Source organism: Thamnophis sirtalis, unplaced genomic scaffold (genome assembly GCF_051295495.1).
Source record: "Thamnophis sirtalis isolate CommonGarterSnake01/CBP01778 unplaced genomic scaffold, rThaSir2_p1.2 scaffold_8, whole genome shotgun sequence".
Classification (NCBI taxonomy): domain Eukaryota; kingdom Metazoa; phylum Chordata; class Lepidosauria; order Squamata; family Natricidae; genus Thamnophis; species Thamnophis sirtalis.
This window is the reverse complement of record NW_028261388.1, coordinates 32,225,589-32,245,800: the sequence shown is the minus strand read 5'-3', so window position 1 is coordinate 32,245,800 and position 20,212 is coordinate 32,225,589. Positions and strand designations below refer to the sequence as shown.

Below are 20,212 nucleotides of genomic sequence, written 5' to 3'. Positions count from 1 at the left end.
GAGGTTCAACCATACTGGATGGGTCTAATCAGAGGAGTCAAACAAAGTGTGGTGAAACGTAAATTACAAAAATTTATACCGGCTCAGTTGTTGTGCAGGTTAACAAGGACCATGCTAGATGTTGGAATTCCTGGGCATCTGAGGAAAAATAGGGTACAGGACTCAGTCCTGCAGCTGTAGAACTATTGGAAGGAAATGAGGGAAAGGGAAGGAAATACCCATCACAAATAGCCCACGATTGAAAACAAAGAAATAATGATCTGTTAGAACAGATCAAGGGCAACAAGAAGATATTTGAAATGGATGCACCAATTTTAGAAAGAGCAACATCCAGAATCAGAAATAAGAAAACAGAGGATAGCAGATCAATGATTCGTATTTATACAATACGAAATAATAATTCACAGAAGCAGAATTGGAAGAACTGAAAAAAGTCTACGCAGGGCAGAGAAATCAAAGCTGTGTTGGAAATAATTTAGACTGTTGAGATAAACAAGGGAGAGTTAGCATTAGAGAAATCCAGAAGAGATATAGAACTGTATTCATTTGGAAACCAGGTACCCTCTGCGTCAGAAAAAACAAAGCCCTCTAACTAAAGTAGATGATTAAAAAAAAAACGTTTAGCATCTGGAATAGCACAAAAACATCAGAATAAGGTTCCCTGCATTGAGGTTTGTTCCAAAGAAACAGCTGGTACAAGAATTAAAAGATGCCACTACTGCAATATCAAACATAAGCACCAGCTTACTGCAAGAAACAAACCAACTAACGTACACCATAGCTCCAGTTATAAATATAAACCTGGGATGCAAGATCAACAAAGAAGAAAAAATCCCAAAGCCACCAAAATGAAAGATCACACTAGAAAATAAGATCAGCAAGCTGAGATCAGATGCAAGCAAGCTAGAACAAATGAAAGAAAATAAGCTGAAGAACAAGACCAAAGAATACCTAATCAAGAAATACCACTTACAAACACTGGAAATAATAAAGCAAACAACAGCTGTAGCCAAGATCAGCAAATACTAAGTTCAAATTGCAAATAGGCAAAATCTCCAATTTCAATCAGATAATCAAAAGAAATACAAGAATGTAGCTTGGTTAAAGGAGATGGAAAAAATTGTCATTATTATTAATCAAACAACTGCCTATCTCCTCATAGAGGGGCTCTGGGTGGGATAAAAGCAGAGGCAATTCAAATATTATAGGTCACTTACTTTAAAATGTATGGGGCTCATTCTACTTCAGGTATCTTCTCTTAGCTAAGCAATGGACATGTTCATGAAATGAATTTGTCACTGAATTCTTCTAGAATTTTTCACCTTAGTCCCTGTATTTCTCAATAAATTCCTACTCAACTATTACCCATGACCTGCTTTTTTTGTGTGATTAGCCCAGGCCAGGTACATATTGCTACAATAAGCCCAGTAAAGGAATACAATTCTGAGCAAATCAGAATACTAGATATTCAAATGTCAACACAATTACCAATTGCCAATTACCTCCACTAGACCGATTAGATCCCACAGATTAGGCCTCCTCCGAATTCCATCCGCTGGCCAGTGTCGACTGGCGACTACCCGTAGGAGAGCCTTCTCTGTGGCTGCTCCGACCTTCTGGAACGAACTCCCCGTGGAGATTCGAACCCTCACCACCCTCCAGGCCTTCCGCAAAGCCCTTAAAACCTGGATGTTCCGACAGGCCTGGGGCTAAAGAACCGTTGCCCCCGTCTCGAATGGTATGACTGTCGTGTTTTTTTTAAATTATGCATTGTTTTGTGTCGTTTTTAATTTTGTCTGTATCACCCCTTCCTTGGTTTGAGTTGTGAGCTGCCCTGAGTCCCCTTCGGGGGGAAAGGGCAGCATATAAATAAAATAAACAAACAATTAACATTAGTTACATAGGCACAAAAAATAAATAGGTAATGCATAGGTAACATCAGTATGTGTACAACTTGTATTTCTAACTTTTTAAGATTCTGTATTCCATGTAATGTGAACAATTTAGCCAAATAATACACATCATAAATTTGTTTATATTACATATGAATAAAAGTTAATTACCATGTTTATAGCATTGGCATATGTTCTTAGCAACAGCCATTAAAAAGCTAAAACAAACATATTCCTGCTTGTCAATGTATTTTCACTGGATAAAATTTTCCACACTATTGGCACTTTTCTCCCAATATGCACTACCACGGCCACTACACATGAAACATGGCATGTTCTACCAGCCTCCGGCTTTTTCTTCTGATATTCTTCACATCTTCCTTTCCCTTAGCTGCAGTGAGGCACTGTGGTGACCTGTAAATATGAACATATGTTGGACCAAATATAGATCATCCCAAGCTGGTGGTTTTGTGCAGAGATTGATCCACTTGTAGAATGTTTTGCTCCTCTCCCTTTTTATCTCTGGTGATTACAGAAACATCAAAAGAAGCTTAACTTTTGGAGATGGGAAGCTGGGATGGAATATCCACAATGTTGCTCTATTTTAAACAGTATTAATACTTTTGCACTGTATGCGTGATGTGTTTAAAACTGTAGCAAATCACCTTTTACTTTTAGATCATTTGATCAAAAGACAAGGTAAATACAATTATAAAATAATTAGATCAAAAACATTTAAAACATGTTTTAGTAAGTAGTCCTTTATATTTAACAACTCTAACTTTTAAATTAATACCATAACAATTGAAACAATTGAGTAATTTTTTCTTCTAAAATAAAAAGATCAACCACACAATTCACTTTTTTAATAGTTACATTCCTTACATAGTATTAATTCCTGCATAAAATCAGAACATTTACAGTAATTTGAGTTCCTTGTTTAGCAAAATTCACAGTAACCACATATTCCTCTCTATCAAAATTGGGAAACTACATTTACATAACTTTGTTGTATGATGCAATGCAATGGGAAGCAGAGAAAAAGTGTACTCCATACTACATTGGAGTTAGTGACAGACACACATCAACAATTACTGTTATTGACTTTAAGATGATAAAACATGTTTTTCAGCCCCATTGTGTATTACAGAGGTTTTCTCAGCAGTCAGAAGTGATGCTTCCTATATATTTACAGAATCCTCTTGTATTAAAACTACATGTTATTTAGTCTGTAAAAGTTCAAAGGTTTCTGAGGAACAATGTTATTTTACATGAAATTTATACTAGTCATGGGTGATTTACATACTATTCTTCCCACAATCCATTCCACAAACGTTTCTTGGAGAGCTCCTCTACCAATAGCTTTTTTTTAAAGTTTTGCTCAGCGATTTTTCTATTCTTTTGTTTATGAATAAACTGTTGCAAAGATGGATCTAAAAAACCTTCGTGCTTTCTTTTTGGAACAAACTCTAGAGCTTCCTTCCAATTTCCAGTATTTTTCAGAGTTATTAAGATCATTATCATTTGATCCAGAGTAAGAACTTTGCCTCCCGTTTTCCAATTAAAGTATCTTTCTAGAGGAAGCTGTGCTGTTGCCAACTTCAAGCGCTTTGCACGAGCAAGAGAGACTCCCTTTCTTATTGTCTTATCAACTAGGGATCCAATTATATAGATTTTATTATGGTCAAATGTTTCCATTACAGTGGGAGAATCAGCAGTTAAGTAGACAATCTGGTCCTTTGGAAATAATTCAACATAGGACTTTTCTGTTACTGTCACAAACAAATTGTCCCATGCATCTCCGTAACGCTTGAGGAATTCTTTGTGGTATGGCCCATCTTCTTTAAAATTACAGTAATATAAATGGAATGGTTCTACAGCTTTACGATTTGCGCCTTCACATTCCATCATCTGTTTCACTGTATTCTGCAATTCTCTCTCTGACATATCATTGTAATCCATGTCAAATATCAGAGGCTGGCCAAAACTCATAGCCTGAGCAGCTTTCCAATTGTACGTAACATCCATTGAGGAGTCCCAAATGGCTCGAAACAATCTACTTTTTGGTATTAGCTCTTCATTTTCCATTGTTTTTCTAAGTTCCTCCCTTTCTTCCTGTTGTTTTTTCTTTTTTTCTTTATCAGCATTCTTTTTCATTTCTTTTGAAAACAAAAAGGCCAAATACCTATTTCTTGAATTAACAGAAGGATATTCAATCAACCTCTTTAACTGTTCTTCAGTAATATTTTCTGGAACATGTTTACCTAAACGTCTAGACATGTCAATGTATTCCTTAATAGCTGCTATATTAGGCTCTTCCTCAGGTGATCTTTTTTCAAATGCTTCTTTTTCCAAGCCAGAAAGCACAACCGATTTCCATTCATCTAGATCTATGTTCTCATTAGCATTTTTTGAAATATTTTTGTTCAAATAAATCATCCTCAATGTTCCACATGTACTGATTTTGCTGGGCACTGTTAAAAATAACCCATATTTTGTCATTTTCGGTGCAATCAAATTGAAGGCAGATCTTCTAATCAAATTCAATAAATGCATGTTGAAAAAGATCAGAATTGAGAATTGTGATGTCCAATAGATACCTGCAGTCACATGTATATAGAAAAGAGAATATATTTGAGAAAAACAAACCTGAAATTGCTCATTATAATTATTATAAACATCAGTAATACAAGCTGATTTTATTTATTGCATTTTTATTCTATCCAAATCTTATGTTTCTGAATAGGTTGCAAAATAATGCAGTGCCAGTGACATCTAAGGGCTGAAAATAAAAGTATTTAGATCAGAGAGAAGGAATTTTAGCCTTTTTGTGATTTCAATCATATTTTGGAGAAGCTTAGGTTCCAACTGACCAAGGCAGTGATGCAAAGTAGACAAAACTGTCAAGCCTACTTTTTAAAAAGTACATGTATATTGAGAGTATTTTAAAGCTCAGGGCCATTTTTTGTATTTCTCCTTTCAAAATGGCAATAAAACCTACCAATGTGCTTGGTTCAGAAAATACTCCAGGAAATGTAGCCAAGGGACTCAGGAGTCATGGAATACTAGAATTCCTGTTTTTTTATTCATTTAAAGAATGTGGAAGACAAAGGAAGAAATGAATGAAAGGTAGATTATTAGTAGGACTATTACGTGAAAAAAGAGTCATCTCACAATAGAATGAATAAAAAGTGCATGTATGGAAAATTACACGGAAGCTTCCAGAAACAAAGACAAAAAACTATGTTAAAGAGTAAATCACAAGCATATGGAGTTACATTAAAAAGTAGTATTAAAAAGATGCTTAGTATAATAATTAAAGTAAAAGAAGCTGTCAATAAAAAAGGAAATATAAGAATGATTGCTGCAAAATTATGAAAACTGATTTTGATGTGAATAATGTCTTAAGATGCATATGGAGTTTGCTTTTGGGGTGCTGCATGAGTTGTTTAATATAAAGGATTTGTTAAAAGAAATGAATATTGAAATAAACTATGTAAATGTATGCTTCAGGCAATTTTGCTGTATGGCAGTGAGAGCTGGAAATGTCAGAAGAAATGAAAAAGTAATGAAAAAGTAAAGTGAATGAAGAACAAATGGAGGTATTTATATACTATAAAACACAGAGATACAGGTATGGTAAAATATATTTTGTAAAATTATATTACCTTTTATTTTTTAAATATTTGGTCACTTGATATATTTGTATAGTAACACAACTCTGAAGTTCTAGAGAAGAAAAACAGTTTTTAGAAACTTAAAATTCGTTCCTGCTTGATTTCGCTTAAAGCATAAACATTTGTTTAGACTCTTCTAGGCCAGGGGTGTTAAACTGGTGGCTCGTGGGCCAGATGCGTCATGCGGAGGCCACGCCCACCACAGCTGTTAATGGGGAAAATGTTGCAAAACGTCATGTGACAGCAATGTGACGCATTGTGTTTGATACCCATGTTCTAGGCATTTATTTTGCTATGGGCAGATATATATATATATATATATATAAAATTGGGTATCATCAGCATAAGGAAGATATATCATCCTATGGCAATAGATGAGCTATAGGAGGCTGTAGTGGAATCTCTTCCCCAATCACCACCAACTGGAATCAATCCTGGAGACAGAAGCCAAATTAGAACATAAATACTTTTGTTTCCACATGGAAACCGCTTCTAAAGTCCATGCTTGATGTGGAAAAGAATAAAACTTTGATTTTGAGTTTCACAGATTTATTGATTTACTGACTGGTTCATAATATTATGGTAAAACAAAAAGTTGTGATTTGTTAATGCCTTATTCTACTGCAAAGATAGAGTTGTAAGTCAATGTTTCGGTTTCTTTTTCTTTCTGTACCCTTCCTCACTTTTCTTTCCTCTGTCCCTTCCCCCTTCCCCCATCCTCTTATTTGCTTTTGTATTTTGTATGTTATACTTTATAACCTAATAAAAATGTATTTGACTGAGAAAGAGGCCAAATTAGCACATCATGTAGCCCTCCCCCCTAATTCTCTGAATTAATCCAGGATACCTTGGTCAATGGTATCAAAAGAGAAGTCAAGCAGAGCAAGAATGGATGCACAATTGTCATATTATCCTTGTCAGAGATCATTCAAAAGGAAAAAAATGTTGTTTCTGTCTGAAATCCTGACTGAAAAGTAGGTGATATTTTCTATTTTTTCCTTCTTTCTGCACTTTTTATTTATTTTCTTTTTTTAGTTTGTAATTTTAATTGTAATGTTTAATAAAAGTATTATTTTAAAAAATGAGGTCACATACAGAAAAAAGGCTTATGCCAGAAAGTTTCCTTTCCAAAACATGGAAGCTAATGAAACCATTGACAAAACATAATGGAAGACAATGAGCTTCTTATTACTTTTCTCCTTACTATGAAGCAAGCCCAAAGAGATTTAATATTTTTTTAGCCATGTGTACAAAAATATGGTTTTAATTTTAGAATTGAAATATATCCTTCTATACACACATGAGATCCACAACTATTATTTATTACTGAGAAATGGCCACCTCCCGGCAGGTATGTTACAATAAACTGCATTATTTTCAGTGAGATATTTATTATAGACTCATTTGGTCTCACCAGAACTATTGGTGACTACACTACTAGGGCACAATTCTCTTGGCAATAATATCTGTTTGCTACATTTTCTTCTCTGTTTTCACTATTATCTTAGTGCAGATATTTCAGGTGGTTTCTAATCTAAATACTAAAGCTTCACTGCTGTGGTTTTCCAAGTTCAGTTAAGGCTGACTAGCTGTGGCATAAGAAGAAATCACATTGAATTCAATAGAATTCAGAGAGACAAACTCAAGTTTCAGTGTAAGTATGCCTAATTAGGGTCAGAAATAATACAATGCGCTTCTTCATTCTTTTTTTTTTCTATTTCATTGATAAACGCGGCAACATTTAAAACAGGCATCACGTCCTTCCCATATTTAAAATGAGTAACATATACTGAAGAATTTTAAAGGGGGAGCAGCAATTTTAATTTTGCAAAACCAAATCTATTATAGTTGAGAGTCCAATTTCTTAGGTAATGAAATGGACTGAGGTTTCACGTTGTTTTAATAAACAATATCACTTTCTAATATCTGGTATACTTACCAAAACGCACATCTAAGCATGCCAACCCGCTCCGGAATGGGTCCGTCCCTAAATATATCCCGTCCGACACCCTAGAACTAAGACTCGGACGGATAGTTCCGTCAGCGAAAACAAGTTCTGTAGCGGTAGTTGGCATTGATTGGAGAAGGTCCTTGTCATTCACTGGGCCTCGTTAACAGTTTCCTCCCTCCCCACACGACCTCCCCCCCCCCCCCCCCCAGCAAAAACAAGTTTACGCGTGTTTGCTGTCGCGGAAGCAGTGCTAACCCTCCTGTCTCGTCAGCCGGTATGAGTTTCTTGCTGCCTCAGTTAAACAGCAAAAAGGAGGTGGATGAGGCGATTAAGACCGTGGCGGAGAAAGTCCTGGTTCTTCGCTTTGGTAGAGATGAAGATCATGTGTGCCTGCAACTGGATAACATTGTAAGCCGGCATTTGCTTTTTATTTATTTGCAGTCCCCGAATTTAAGCGGCGTGAATCGCCAAACATCTGCTGATCCTAAAATAAAGGAGAATATTTGTATTGTTTTCTTGCAGAATTTTTAATTTACCTAAACTTGACTAGATAAGCACTGATGATGTTACCTACTATGGGTAATGAAACGTTTGCAAGAAAACAACTAAGCTCGGAGAACACCCGATCCTAAAATATTTTCATTTGGTGCTATAGGAGGTCAGATAGATTTCCTGAGCTGGCATATTTCATAGTGAACGAAACTGCCATCTATATTTATCAGACACACATCTGATGCTAGCAGAATCTGCAGCAAGGCTTCTCTTAATCATTTAAATGGATGGATTGTTTAGTAGTGTTCTTGTTATCCTTGCTATCGAAGCTACAATTATTGCTAGTGTGTTTCCAAAAGTACATCTAATTATAATCCAACTTTTATGTCTTTTCAATCACAAAGGATCTCAGTAAATTGAGGTTTAAATTATTCTGTTTTTCACTGCTGTTATTGAAAGCCTTGACTCCTTTCTTCGTGCATCCAGTGTAACACATAACTTTGGTCTCTTGACAGCTTGCAAAAACATCTCATGATTTGAGTAAAATGGCTGCAATTTATTTAGTGAACGTGAATAAGGTTCCAGTGTACACCCAGTATTTTGATATTAGTTATATTCCATCAACTGTCTTCTTTTTCAATGGGCAACACATAAAAGTGGATTATGGGTAAGTTGGTTTGCATGTAGTCTAAGTGTGATCATGTTTGTTGGTATTAATTTTATTATTCTGTGACTTAGTCTGCTTATTATGCAAAGCCATTATATAGGTTGATTTTGGTTTGAATTTCTGTGATTTAATTAGGTCACAGAATATGCCAAGGCAAGAATACAGGAAGCCAGGAAGTATTTTCTGTGACACTTTTTTCCTAATTAGGATAAGTAGGATTTGTATGCAGAATATGTAAGAAGTTAGTTCAATGTTACAGAGATGGGTTGGCATGACTTATACCACACAAGGCTTATGGGGATGGAAAGTTGGTGAAATAGCTAAGTGAAGTTTATTAAGAGTTGCCAAATATTTAATATTTTTAACCTGTATCATATAGTAATTGTGACAGCTTCTGTTTAGTTAGAAAGATACAGTTCAACTAGGGGTGTCTAAATTTCTCCATGCAGTTGTATTCAGCAAATTATGGCATGGGGCAATGCATTAATTCAAACACTGACAGATTGTTTATTATATTGATAAATTGGGTTCACCGACAAATGTGCGATAGACAAATGCGCGCTGACAAAACCGCGATGTCAAAAGCGCACTGACAAATGCGCACTGACAAAATCGCGTCATCAACAAACTACATAGTGGGACACATATACGTACGTGATAACCCTAACCCTATCCTAATCCTAATTGTGCTTGTCATCGCGCTTTTGTCGTTACGCATTTGTCATCGCGCTTTTGTGGGCACGATTTTGACGTCTCGGTTTTGACATCGCGGTTTTGTCGTCACGCATGTCTATCGCGCAATTGTCGGGTCACGGATAAATGCTATCAATCCATAAAAGTGTTAAGAAATTAATACTGAAGATTATGGATTTTAGTTTCCAAAGTTAGATTTTTTTGAAAATGAAGTCCTATTACAAATAATAAAACATATTACTGGGCATAATGAATCTGTATGTAAATAGTTCTATCATAAAACACAGTTGTGGCTAATTTTACATTGTGAAGCACACCTTATAAATTAGCTTTATATCAGAAATAGGAATTGCTCTGTCATTGATGTCTAGCCATAATGTCTAAATTGAAACTCATGGTCATAGGTCCTGAAGCTATAAGTTTCATTATCCATTTATGACAATACTTGAGAAATCACTAGAGTGGATGAACTTTTAATTTGATCTTGCACAGTTATATATAACGCTAACATATATTTGTAAACGTGAGAGCTTGATAGATTCAGATTTTGAACTACTTGTATTTTTGAATTTCAGCTTTAACATTGTTGTTTAAAATTGGCTTTGTATTATTTTTTTTCCTAAACAGATCGCCAGATCATACCAAATTTGTGGGAAGTTTCAAAACAAAACAAGACTTCATAGATTTGATTGAAGTGATCTATCGTGGAGCAATGCGTGGAAAACTCATTGTACGAAGCCCAATTGATCCGAAGAATATTCCCAAGTATGAACTTCTCTACAAAGACATTTAAATGCCCTTTCTGGAAATAAATGGAAGTTGGAATGGGCACATCTTAACACTGATTATGCCAAGGCTTATTTGAACATGTGTCCCAACTAAGCCAGCAAAAAGAAGTAATCTTAATCTTTGCATGATCATATTGGTCAACATCAAAACAGACAGATTTTCTGTCATTATTTTCCTTAAAGTTATGTATGTCAACAAGTTGCTGACTTTCTATTGTTATTAGCTTATAGCCTATATCTTAAAAATGTGTTAAATAAAGGTACCTGCTCTAAAGCGAACAAGTAAAATTCCTTGAACTATAAACAAAAATAGAACCTTTTTTACACAAGACTGAAAGACAAAACCAAATAAATCATTTTATAGATGAACATTAAATAAATTACAAATAAATCACGACTTAGCATGTGTGAACCCAGCTGTAGAAATCACTCGTTTGTATTCTTTCCTTTTTGACCTAAAGATAGTTGTATTTTATTATATTATTTAATAAAATAATAATGTATGTAATTGCTGTAAATATTTTTGCCTTTGTCCTGCCTGTCCTGTTAAGTTTTCGCTCTAAAACTATTTTTATCAGCCAGAATTTGGAGCCCACGTGAGACATGTAATACTAAAATCTTTAACTTTTAAAGATGGAATCATGCCATGGATGCATCTGCCAGTAGATAGCCTGCTTCTATCCACCCCCAAACTTACTACCTGGGTTCTTTGGGGGAGCTATTTAATGTCTGGGTTCATGGTTTCAAGCAGACTGATTATATGATGGTTGAGGGAGGAATAGCAGAGTTGTTCCATAAAGTAGGAGCAATGATTCTAGTTGTGAGGAACAGAATTGATTGTAAGATAGAGAACAATTTAACTGGATAATTTAATCTTTCTTCTCTGTAGATGCAGGTCATTTTAGAGCAAAAATAACATTATTATTTGATTATGGTGGATAAAATTGAGACCTGGCTAGGAGAAAAGGTGAACTCTATCTTCTTTTTCTATTGTGAAGTGGATTCTGGAATGTTGGGAGAACAGATTATAGCTATGTTTCCTAAAAATAGATAGGTAATTTTTACCAGGATGCCTAGAGAGAACAGATCTTTATTCTTCTTTCCTTTTTTTCATAACCCCAGGATAGGGTGAGAATTTAATTTGTGTATGATCCCTCAGTTATAGATTTCATAAAACAGTATGACTGATTAGGGACTTGCTAGTTTATTTGTGCAATTTCATTTTAAAACATTAATAAGAAAAATGCATAGATCTGTATACATACATACATGTATATGTATGTGTTGTGGTCCGCCGGCGGCCTGCGGAGCTGGCAGCAGAGTGGGACAGTGAGGAGGTTGGGGAGGAGAATGGGCCAGTTCTGGAGTCTGGGGAAGGCTTGGACGAGGGCCCTGCATCGGAGACAGAGAGGGAGCCAGGGCCATCTGGGAATTATGTGCTGCCTCTGGAGCCTCCAGAGTAGGACATCAGTGAGGCAGAGGAACAGGGGGAGTCTGTTCCCAGAGCGTGCATGCACAGAGCTGCCAGAAGGCAAGAACAGTTAAGACAAAAGAGACAACTCGGGAGTAAGGCTTGGAGGTGGTTGGCCCCTCCCATAGAACATAAAGGAGGAGCAAAGGCAGGTGTGTCTTTGCAGGAAGCAACTTTGTTCATTCTTGTTGGTTTAAATTCTGAAGCTCCATTTTGACTCTGTTCTGTGTGGCCTTGCAAGCTAATTGCCAATTAGGTCTTTGGCAGTGTTTCAAGGAAGATAAAGGTGGGTGCTTATCAGCCTTATCCCAAAGACTTTTATTGTTTGACTCTTTACAACTATTTGTGACTCATTACGGGCTGTGAATGAACATAATTCTCAGCCTTTGAAATAAAAAGAGGGTTTTTGGGACTAAGTGTGTGTTTTTTATTGTTTCAGGAAGCCTGGGACAGAACAGTATGTATATGTATGTATATAGTGACTCTAGATAGGGTTTAGATAGATATATAGATAGAGCGACAGACACACACACTCGCTCTTATTAGCTTCCAAGATTGCCACAAGGACACTCATATTCAGCTCAGTGGACAAACTATTCCATAAAATGAGAATACCTAATATTAGGCCACCCTTCTGCCATGACTGATAGGATCTTTTGTAGATTCTGTGGTCATCTAGATAAGACAGAGTACATTTGGGAAAGACAAGTGTCTTAAATATTCAGAGCTTTAAAGCTGATGAACAGCTCACTGAGAAATGGACTCCAACCAGTGCAACAGTACCAAGACCACTGAGAACATAGGTTTATTTATTTGTATCCTGCCTTTGCCGCAAACATGTCCAACACACCATCTCCTATTTTCTCCACAGCAACTCTGTGCAGTGAGTAGGACTGTGAGAGAGTGATTGACAGTGTCCTAACTGGCTTTCATGGCTAAGGTGGGACTTGAACTCATGGTTTCTGCTTTCTAGCCTGGTGCTTTAACGACTAGACCAAATTGTATTGCTGCATTTTGGACCACCTGAAACTTCTGGGTAGTGTTCAAGGACAGCCCCATGTTAATCAGATGACAAAGGCGTAAGTGATCCTCTTCAGAGTATTAAATTCCAGATAAAGTTGCAACTCGTTTATCAGACAAAGGCCCTCCTAGTCATGCTGTGTATAGGAACTGATTGTTCAAAAAGATCCCAGGTTGCAAATTTGCATTACAGGGAGTACAGCCCAGTAAAGTCAAGGATAATACAATCCTGGAATCAGAAGGCTTATGATTTAACAATCATTCTGTAATGATAAGTTTGAGTGTGCTTTTCCTTGAAAGCCTTCAGGGACCAACATGGGAAATTTACACCATCTCCCATTGAGCCTGCGGTGAAGCTGTATAACTGGATATCATCATATTGGTGAAATTTTATCCTGAAGCAACAATTTATTTCTCCAAGAGATTTCATATAGATTCAAATCTTGGTGCCAAATCCCACAATACATTTCTGGTGCTATTTGGTGCATTCCAGGAATTCATAGCTCCCAAAACAAATATAATGCTATCCTATTTATTCCAGTGGTGAGTCACATTGCTGTTTTCATGTTGGTCTGGTCTTTTGCACAAGGGTGGTGGCCATTAGAGATTTTGTGTTTTACAGTTGCTTATGAAGGTAATTTTGTCAATCATGCTTGGAATAGGGAACTCTTCAGAGACAGACAGGATTACTCCTAAACAGCTTCTCTAGTTCTCTTCAAAACTAAGCTTATAATATATAGACCATGTAGATAACTAGAACACAGAAAAAGTTTAATCAAACTACTAAGGCACAACAATCGGGTACTATGCTGCAACTATATGTACAACAAATATGCATTTTATTCTGTGCATATGGCACAACCAGCTTCTATCCAACAAAATTTTCCCAGGTAGTTAGTTAAAACAGTTTCAAATTTTCTGTAAGCAGCTATGACTTACTGTGATATTTTTAATGGGATCTTTGCAAAAAATCTTTGCAGCTGAGAAAACTCAAATTCTTGAGTCAGTTACAGTAATGTGTTGTTAGTAATTTGTAAGATTAATATTAGATAAATTTGTAATTTTGGGGAATATAGGAAAGCTGCTTGGAATGGTACAGTTCACTGTATATTTGTATTCTTGCCTAGCTGACATAATACTCCATTGAGAAAGGACAGAATGATGTTACTTTAGATCTTACTAAATCTTACTATCTCTCTTAAATTGTAGGTTAGCCTCCTGTATTTGGGAAAAGGTATAAAGAGGTTGTGACTAATCAGCTTCAAGAAAGATTATCTAGATATATTTCAAACTAACTTGAAAACAGACAGTCTAATAGATGATTTATCAGTCATTTCTGTAAGACTAATAGACTGTTTTAGTCTAAAGTTTGGTGCTAGGCATTAAAGACGGGTTGGTGATACCCAAATCTTTTTCTCTATTTCAGTCACGAGAAAGGGCAATATTTTTTGAAATGTATGTCCACAGGGATAATACTGTAAGCTTGATGCAGGATAATAAAATGAAATTAAAATCAGACAAAGCAGAGGTGTTTATTATGAAGGATCGTGATCTAGATCAGGGCTGTCCAACTGGTCGCCTTTGATTTGGATGCATCATGTGCAGGCCATGCCCACCCCAGCTCTGTGAATGGGAAAACCATCGTGAAACATCACATAATGGCAACTTGATGCAATGAGTTTGACACTCGTGATCTAGATTCTAGAGGACAGGGCTGTACTTCAGAAAAAAGTAATAGTTTGAGAACCCTCCTACATGTTTTCTCAGGTTATCAGATTGCTTTATAGTAACTAGCTTAGAAACTTCTTCATGTTCAAAATGCAGCAGAAGATTGTTCAAAGACTATTTGGAAGGTAGCATTTTGTCTGTCCCTCTGGGAATTGGCTGCACTGTCTGCCAGTTCCTAGAGGACATATAACATGCTGATTATTATCAGTAACCCTAAATCATCTCGACTCAAGTTGACTGAGTATATGCATGATTCTCACTTATAAGATTGCCAGACAGTCCATTTTTCAATATATCAACCACCTGGTGATTGTTTTGGGATTCAGTCTATTCTGTCATCTCTAGGTTGTAGAATGCATTTTCTGTAGGTATTCAATCTACATTTTTTACAATCCTGCAAAAATGCCTTGAGGGCCCATCTTTCCAACCCGTATTTTCATTCTTTTCAGAAAGTTGAAATTTTTATATAAAATTTATGTGCATTTTAAGTCGTTACTTTATTTTAATGCTGGTTCATGACTGAAATTGTAATTTAAATCCAACCTGAACCAAAACAACATTATTCAAGTAAAATGGAACTGAAAATGGAGATAATAATCTAGAGAAAAGAGATTTTTAAAAGTAACTTTTAAAAAATAGTCTTAATATTAACAATTAGTAAGATCAATCTAATTTGATGTGATACTGTCAAATAAATATAATTTTAAGCAGTAATTTTTGTAAAATGTTCAACATTTCTATGCTGATTTGAATATATACTATACATGTACTCTTAAAGTTTAAAACATTTAGAATTATGCTAATTTGAAGTACAAGTAGTTGACTAATATTTCAAACAAGATTTTAAACCTGTTTCTGATGTTTATCCTATTTCTATTTTCATTGATTTACTGATGCTTCAGATTAAACGATAGTTTTTAAAAATTTATTTGTAAGACATTGAAAGAAAAAACTGTCACTAAATTACAAATTCGTACAAAGTATCCTTTCAACAACTAAAATAAAGCCTGACTATGGAATTCAAAATGGCACCTTATATAACATAATATCAGCTTCAGCCAAAGGGAAAGAAAAGAAATAATATATTAAATAAAAAAGTTTACGTTAAGAGTGTGCCTAGGCATTTGCATTGAATACATTTTTTATCTGACAGAAGAAACTATGAAAAACATATAAACTTAATTTTTTTTCATGGCATTTTTGCTCCTTGTTACAATAGGTGATCGGCTGAAATTGTTTTTAGTACTAGCTTTCAATGCATTCTTTAGATACTTGAAGATGGACTGCAGGCTAGAGAATGGAGCCATATTGTACTTTTCAGATCCAGTGGAGACTATAGGACAATCCTTTTTCATAAGGTAGTCTACTGACTTATCTATAGGCTTACTATTTGATACCCACTCTTGACAGTGCTTCCATATCCATGTTTGTACCTCGGAATTGCCTTGTGTCTGATGTTTCATGTGATGTTTAGAGTCAATAAGTGCAACGGCGCACACTTTGTTCATCACTTCCAAAGTTCTTTGCATGAGTAAGTTGATAAAAATTAATCCCCCATAGCCATGGGCAACAAAGGCCACATTTCTAGAAGTCATCTTTGAAATGAAGTGATCCCAAACATAGGTTGTATGTTCTTCAGGGTTCCTGCTGTTTCTTTTTGGGACTGCGCATGAGAAATTTAGAGGCCACATAGCATCATTCTCCACAAGGCTTAAACATTCTGGTTCTATTTTCAGATCTAAAAAATTGTCATTAGGGTTTAAAACTATCACTCCCCAAGAGTACTGTAGAGCCATTGTAATGAAAGGTATCTGAGATCCCTGTTGAAGGCCTTCATGTATTATTGACTTTTGTGCCCATTGGCCTGCACGAAATGTCCCTTGATCTTGAAGGAGGACAAGTAAAGTTGAACTATTTGTCAATGCATTTTCACTCATGAAAAAGAAACTACACATTTTGCTGTCGGCCATACATGTTGGGATGTAAATCTTCTGCAGACTGCAAACTTTTTCAAGGAGCTCATAAACATACTGAGTTATTAACTGTCCAAGAATTTGGTAACGTTTGTGATTATCTTTATATGAATTCTCATAATTAAAAACAAAAGGTTCATTAGTGTCTACATGCTTAAGCTCACCATTTTTGTTAAAGTCGTATTTAAGTTTTTCTGGGCACTCTGAATTATTTATTAGTTTCCTGAAGCTCACATCTTCAATCATTTGTAGCCACTATAAATAAAGAAATTATATTAAAATATATTTTAAAAGTTTTCAAGTTTCTCTAACAGTTTTATTTTAAAAAATGTTATCTTTATTAAAAACACAATATTGCTTTTCATATATTGTCAAAAAGCAGTAAAATTGTATTAGAACTATAACCTCTAGGAATATGATTATGAAACATCTGAAAAGTAATACTTAAATCATATTGACCCAAGGGGAGGAGTTGAGCAAGCAATTGTTTCTCATCTTCCTCTGAAATCAGCATGACTCAGAAATACATATAGTATCTTTGGCTAGAACTTGCTGTTTATTTCTGCCCTTTCTACTTCAAGAAACTCAAAGCAGAGATACTTTCAGTTGGCCAGACCTAAATGCACTGGTTTCAGATGTAACATTACTAGTGTTATCACACTGAAGATGATACCTTGTTGGGTAATGAAATGCCTGCAAGCAAGCAAACAAACTCAGAGAGCATAATAAAATAACCTCTTACTCTAAATTAAAACAAAAACAACATATAAACAATATATATACTAAACAGTCCAAGAAACACTAAAATTATTTAACAAAATAACTTATTTTAAGTTTAAATATAATCCTTAAAAATATCCAATATAGAATATTAAATACTAATAGAAACACCCAATATTTCTATAGTCATAACAAATCTAATTATCAAATCCTAAAACCATATTATTTTTATCTTTGTTGTAGAAAATACATAATATATTTTAGTTGCTAGTCTGCTCTAAAACATACAAAATTTTCATAAACTTGAATGTATGTGCAAATCATACTTACATTCATCTTGCTTGAATAATGCAAAGATCTCTGAATATACTTTCATCTACTATGCTTCAGAAACCTCTTTAAATGAGACCCAGGCAGTGATGAGTTGTAGAACTCTGTTGTTTTCCAATACTACTTTGGCTGTAGTGACAGAAGCTATTATAGTTTTTTTTTTTACATTGGTGTTCCTTTTTAAAATCAAAATACATTTTTTAGATCTGTATAATGGGCTTACACTTGAAAATGTTACACTGACGTACACTTAAAATTGTATTGTTAAAATTGAATTGTTGAAATTGTTGTATTGAGACAATTATTTTTATCTGCCTCATATTTAAAATATAATAATTATGCTAGAGATGTTTACACCACTCCTTTGTTAATTGTTGTATTAGCCAGCTTTAATGAAATACAAAAATGTACATTAACAATTCATAAAAATGTAAACTCTTGCCTATATTTATATATTATTTTTAATGTATTTTATGTACAGTAGATGTCTGTGGACATTCTCAGTCATCCAGGTCATGGTTGTCCCAAAGGTGCCTTTTCAAGAGGCAACTGGACTTTCTTGTTTTTCTTTGACTTCTCATCGAAGAAGCTTCAGCTCTGACTGGATGGTGTGTGTGTGTGTGTGTGTGTGTGTGAGTGAGAGAGAGAGAGAGAGCTGAAGAAGCTTCTTGGATAAGAAGCAAAACGTCTTCAAAGAAAAACAAGAAAGTCTAGTTGTCTCTTGAAAAAGCACCTTTGGGACAACCATGACCTGGATGACTAAGAATATCCATAAACATTTAGCTATGCACTTTGGACTGAATACCCATGTATGGTGCAGGAGTATGAATGGATTTCCAGAAAAATGCACTCAGGAACCATTTGTGCTTCAGTTTGAGATGGAGACAACACAGACTCATCCCCAGCAGCCTGCACCTGTATTCAACAGTGAAGGGGCACAGGGCAGAACATATAGCTCCACAACATAGTACTTTCAGCAGTTTCGAGAAGGCTCCACCCCATTGCACTACTCAGGTGACCTGAGGACACCGACAAACCTCCAAGTAGCTTCAAGGACTCTCTAAAAGGATGCAAATGACCAGCTGTCTTCAAGGAATATAAATCCTTCCATTTCCAGTCAGAGCTGAAGAAGCTTCTTGGATGATAAGCAAAACATCTTCAAAGTCTAGTTGCCTCTTAAAAACATCTTTGGGATATTTTATGTAGAGCATTTAATGGGTACTTCTGAATTAAGGGCTATAAATCTATATGTATCTAAAATATGTATTTAAACCCATCTAGCTAGGAAAGATAGGGATATTTGAAGAATGCATGTGTACAATTTAGAATTATTGATAACTGCTAAGAAAATTATACTTTCCAGGACAGTGAAGGAGGCAATGGGAAAAAAATCTAGAGCCAGCCATAAGGGACTGCAAACTAGCTGCAAAGTTCAACCAAATCACTTCAGTGATAATAATAATTAAATCTGGAAAAATAACTTACAATATTGGGATTTTAAAAGTTTGACAAAAGTTGAGTGCTTTTATGGATTACCTTATTTTAAGGTTCATAGCAATAGCAATAGCAGTTAGACTTATATACCGCTTCATAGAGCTTTCAGCCCTCTCTAAGCGGTTTACAGAGTCAGCATATTGCCCCCAACAACAATCTGGGTCCTCATTTTACCCACCTCGGAAGGATGGAAGGCTGAGTCAACCCTGAGCCGGTGAGATTTGAACAGCCGAACTGCTGAACTGCAGTCAGCTGAAGTAGCCTGCAGTGCTGCATTTAACCACTGCGCCACCTTGGCTCCCTTCATAAAGGGAAGCCTGCAAACCCAAAAAGGTCATCTTCCATTTACAGGTTTTCCATTTCTAATTTATTTCTTTTTTTTTTCCTTTCCACTAAAAATCTGTTTTTAGTTAGAGTGACATCTAACTTTTGTTATGGAGAAATAATGCCTCTCTTCATTACAATTGCCTCAGTACAGCAATAATTGGATAAATTTCTAGTGAGACTAAAGCCCATTTATCAATAATATCAAAGTCTATCCATATAGAAGCACCAGAATTGGAGAATTTAACTTAAGAACATGTTTCAGATTGATTTCTAGTAAAAGATAGTTATTTCTTGAAGTGCTGTAGTGACTGTCTTGATTTGCATTTTTACCAATTCATAATTAAAGAACAGTCTATAAGACAGTGGTTGCTTTTTTCTGAAGAAAACTAACATGAATAAAGCAGTTTAGATAAATGGGATACTGGGTTGAAGGTAATAATATTCTCAAAGGAAGAGCAATAGCTAATTCTTAGGCTCAACTATTTTCTAAGCTTAACTCAATCTTTTGAACCACAATTCTATACACACCTCTCTGTAACGTGCACTAAATATAATTTACTCTCAAGTTGACAACACCTCTACTCCATCCAATTGCAGCTCATGCAAAGTCGCTTGGTTTTTAGACTTGGCATTGCGGAGTTTATTTTCCACTCCACAGCTCATGTGGGATTTTCAGCTATTCCCACCCCCCTCCAACTTTCTCTGTAACGGATTAAAACCCCATTTTTCAATTCTCCTTAATTGGAAATAGTTTAAAAATAAGCCAGGACTGAATCCCGGTTTTGGCGAAGTGCAAAACGACGCCTTCTTTTGGAGGACTTACACTACGTATTTAGATGGCAGAGAGCGAGGGCGGAGCCGAAGCGCCCTGAAACGCAAAACATCTCCGCACCAACTCTGGCCCCGAATGCCCGAGGACTCATCTGGACGAGGCCCGACTGCAGCCTCTAGCGACGGCTTTCAACCCCTCGCAACGATTTTCAAGGCCA

At 35.7% G+C, this 20,212-nt stretch overlaps 3 protein-coding genes across 6 annotated transcripts; 1 reads left to right on the top strand and 2 right to left on the bottom strand.

The window, feature by feature from the left end:
- Positions 1–2,743: 2,743 nt before the first annotated feature.
- TRMT10C (tRNA methyltransferase 10C, mitochondrial RNase P subunit) lies at positions 2,744–7,863 on the bottom strand. 4 transcript variants are annotated; one of them, XM_014065801.2, is made up of 4 exons: positions 7,509–7,587; positions 5,561–5,621; positions 4,894–4,966; positions 2,744–4,492 (listed from the first exon to the last, which is right to left on the bottom strand). In XM_014065801.2, the coding sequence occupies exon 4, from the start codon at positions 4,446–4,448 to the stop codon at positions 3,198–3,200; it is 1,251 nt and encodes a 416-aa protein (XP_013921276.2). In that variant the 5' UTR covers positions 4,449–4,492; positions 4,894–4,966; positions 5,561–5,621; positions 7,509–7,587; the 3' UTR covers positions 2,744–3,197. The 4 variants fall into 4 exon arrangements, with proteins under 4 accessions (XP_013921276.2, XP_087577520.1, XP_013921277.2 ...); XM_087721394.1 differs by lacking the exons at positions 4,894–4,966; positions 7,509–7,587 and adding an exon at positions 7,776–7,863; XM_014065802.2 differs by lacking the exon at positions 4,894–4,966.
- On the top strand, positions 7,735–10,668 carry TXNL4B (thioredoxin like 4B). The gene is made up of 3 exons (XM_014065804.2): positions 7,735–7,928; positions 8,528–8,679; positions 10,000–10,668. Exons 1-3 carry the CDS (start codon positions 7,797–7,799, stop codon positions 10,163–10,165), a joined length of 450 nt encoding a protein of 149 aa, XP_013921279.1. The 5' UTR covers positions 7,735–7,796; the 3' UTR covers positions 10,166–10,668.
- A 4,625-nt stretch (positions 10,669–15,293) lies between these two features.
- Positions 15,294–20,182, bottom strand: LOC106548448 (putative protein ARB2BP). The gene is made up of 3 exons (XM_014065823.2): positions 20,047–20,182; positions 17,403–17,531; positions 15,294–16,607 (listed from the first exon to the last, which is right to left on the bottom strand). Exons 2-3 carry the CDS (start codon positions 17,406–17,408, stop codon positions 15,558–15,560), a joined length of 1,056 nt encoding a protein of 351 aa, XP_013921298.2. The 5' UTR covers positions 17,409–17,531; positions 20,047–20,182; the 3' UTR covers positions 15,294–15,557.
- Between the last annotated feature and the right edge of the window lie 30 nt (positions 20,183–20,212).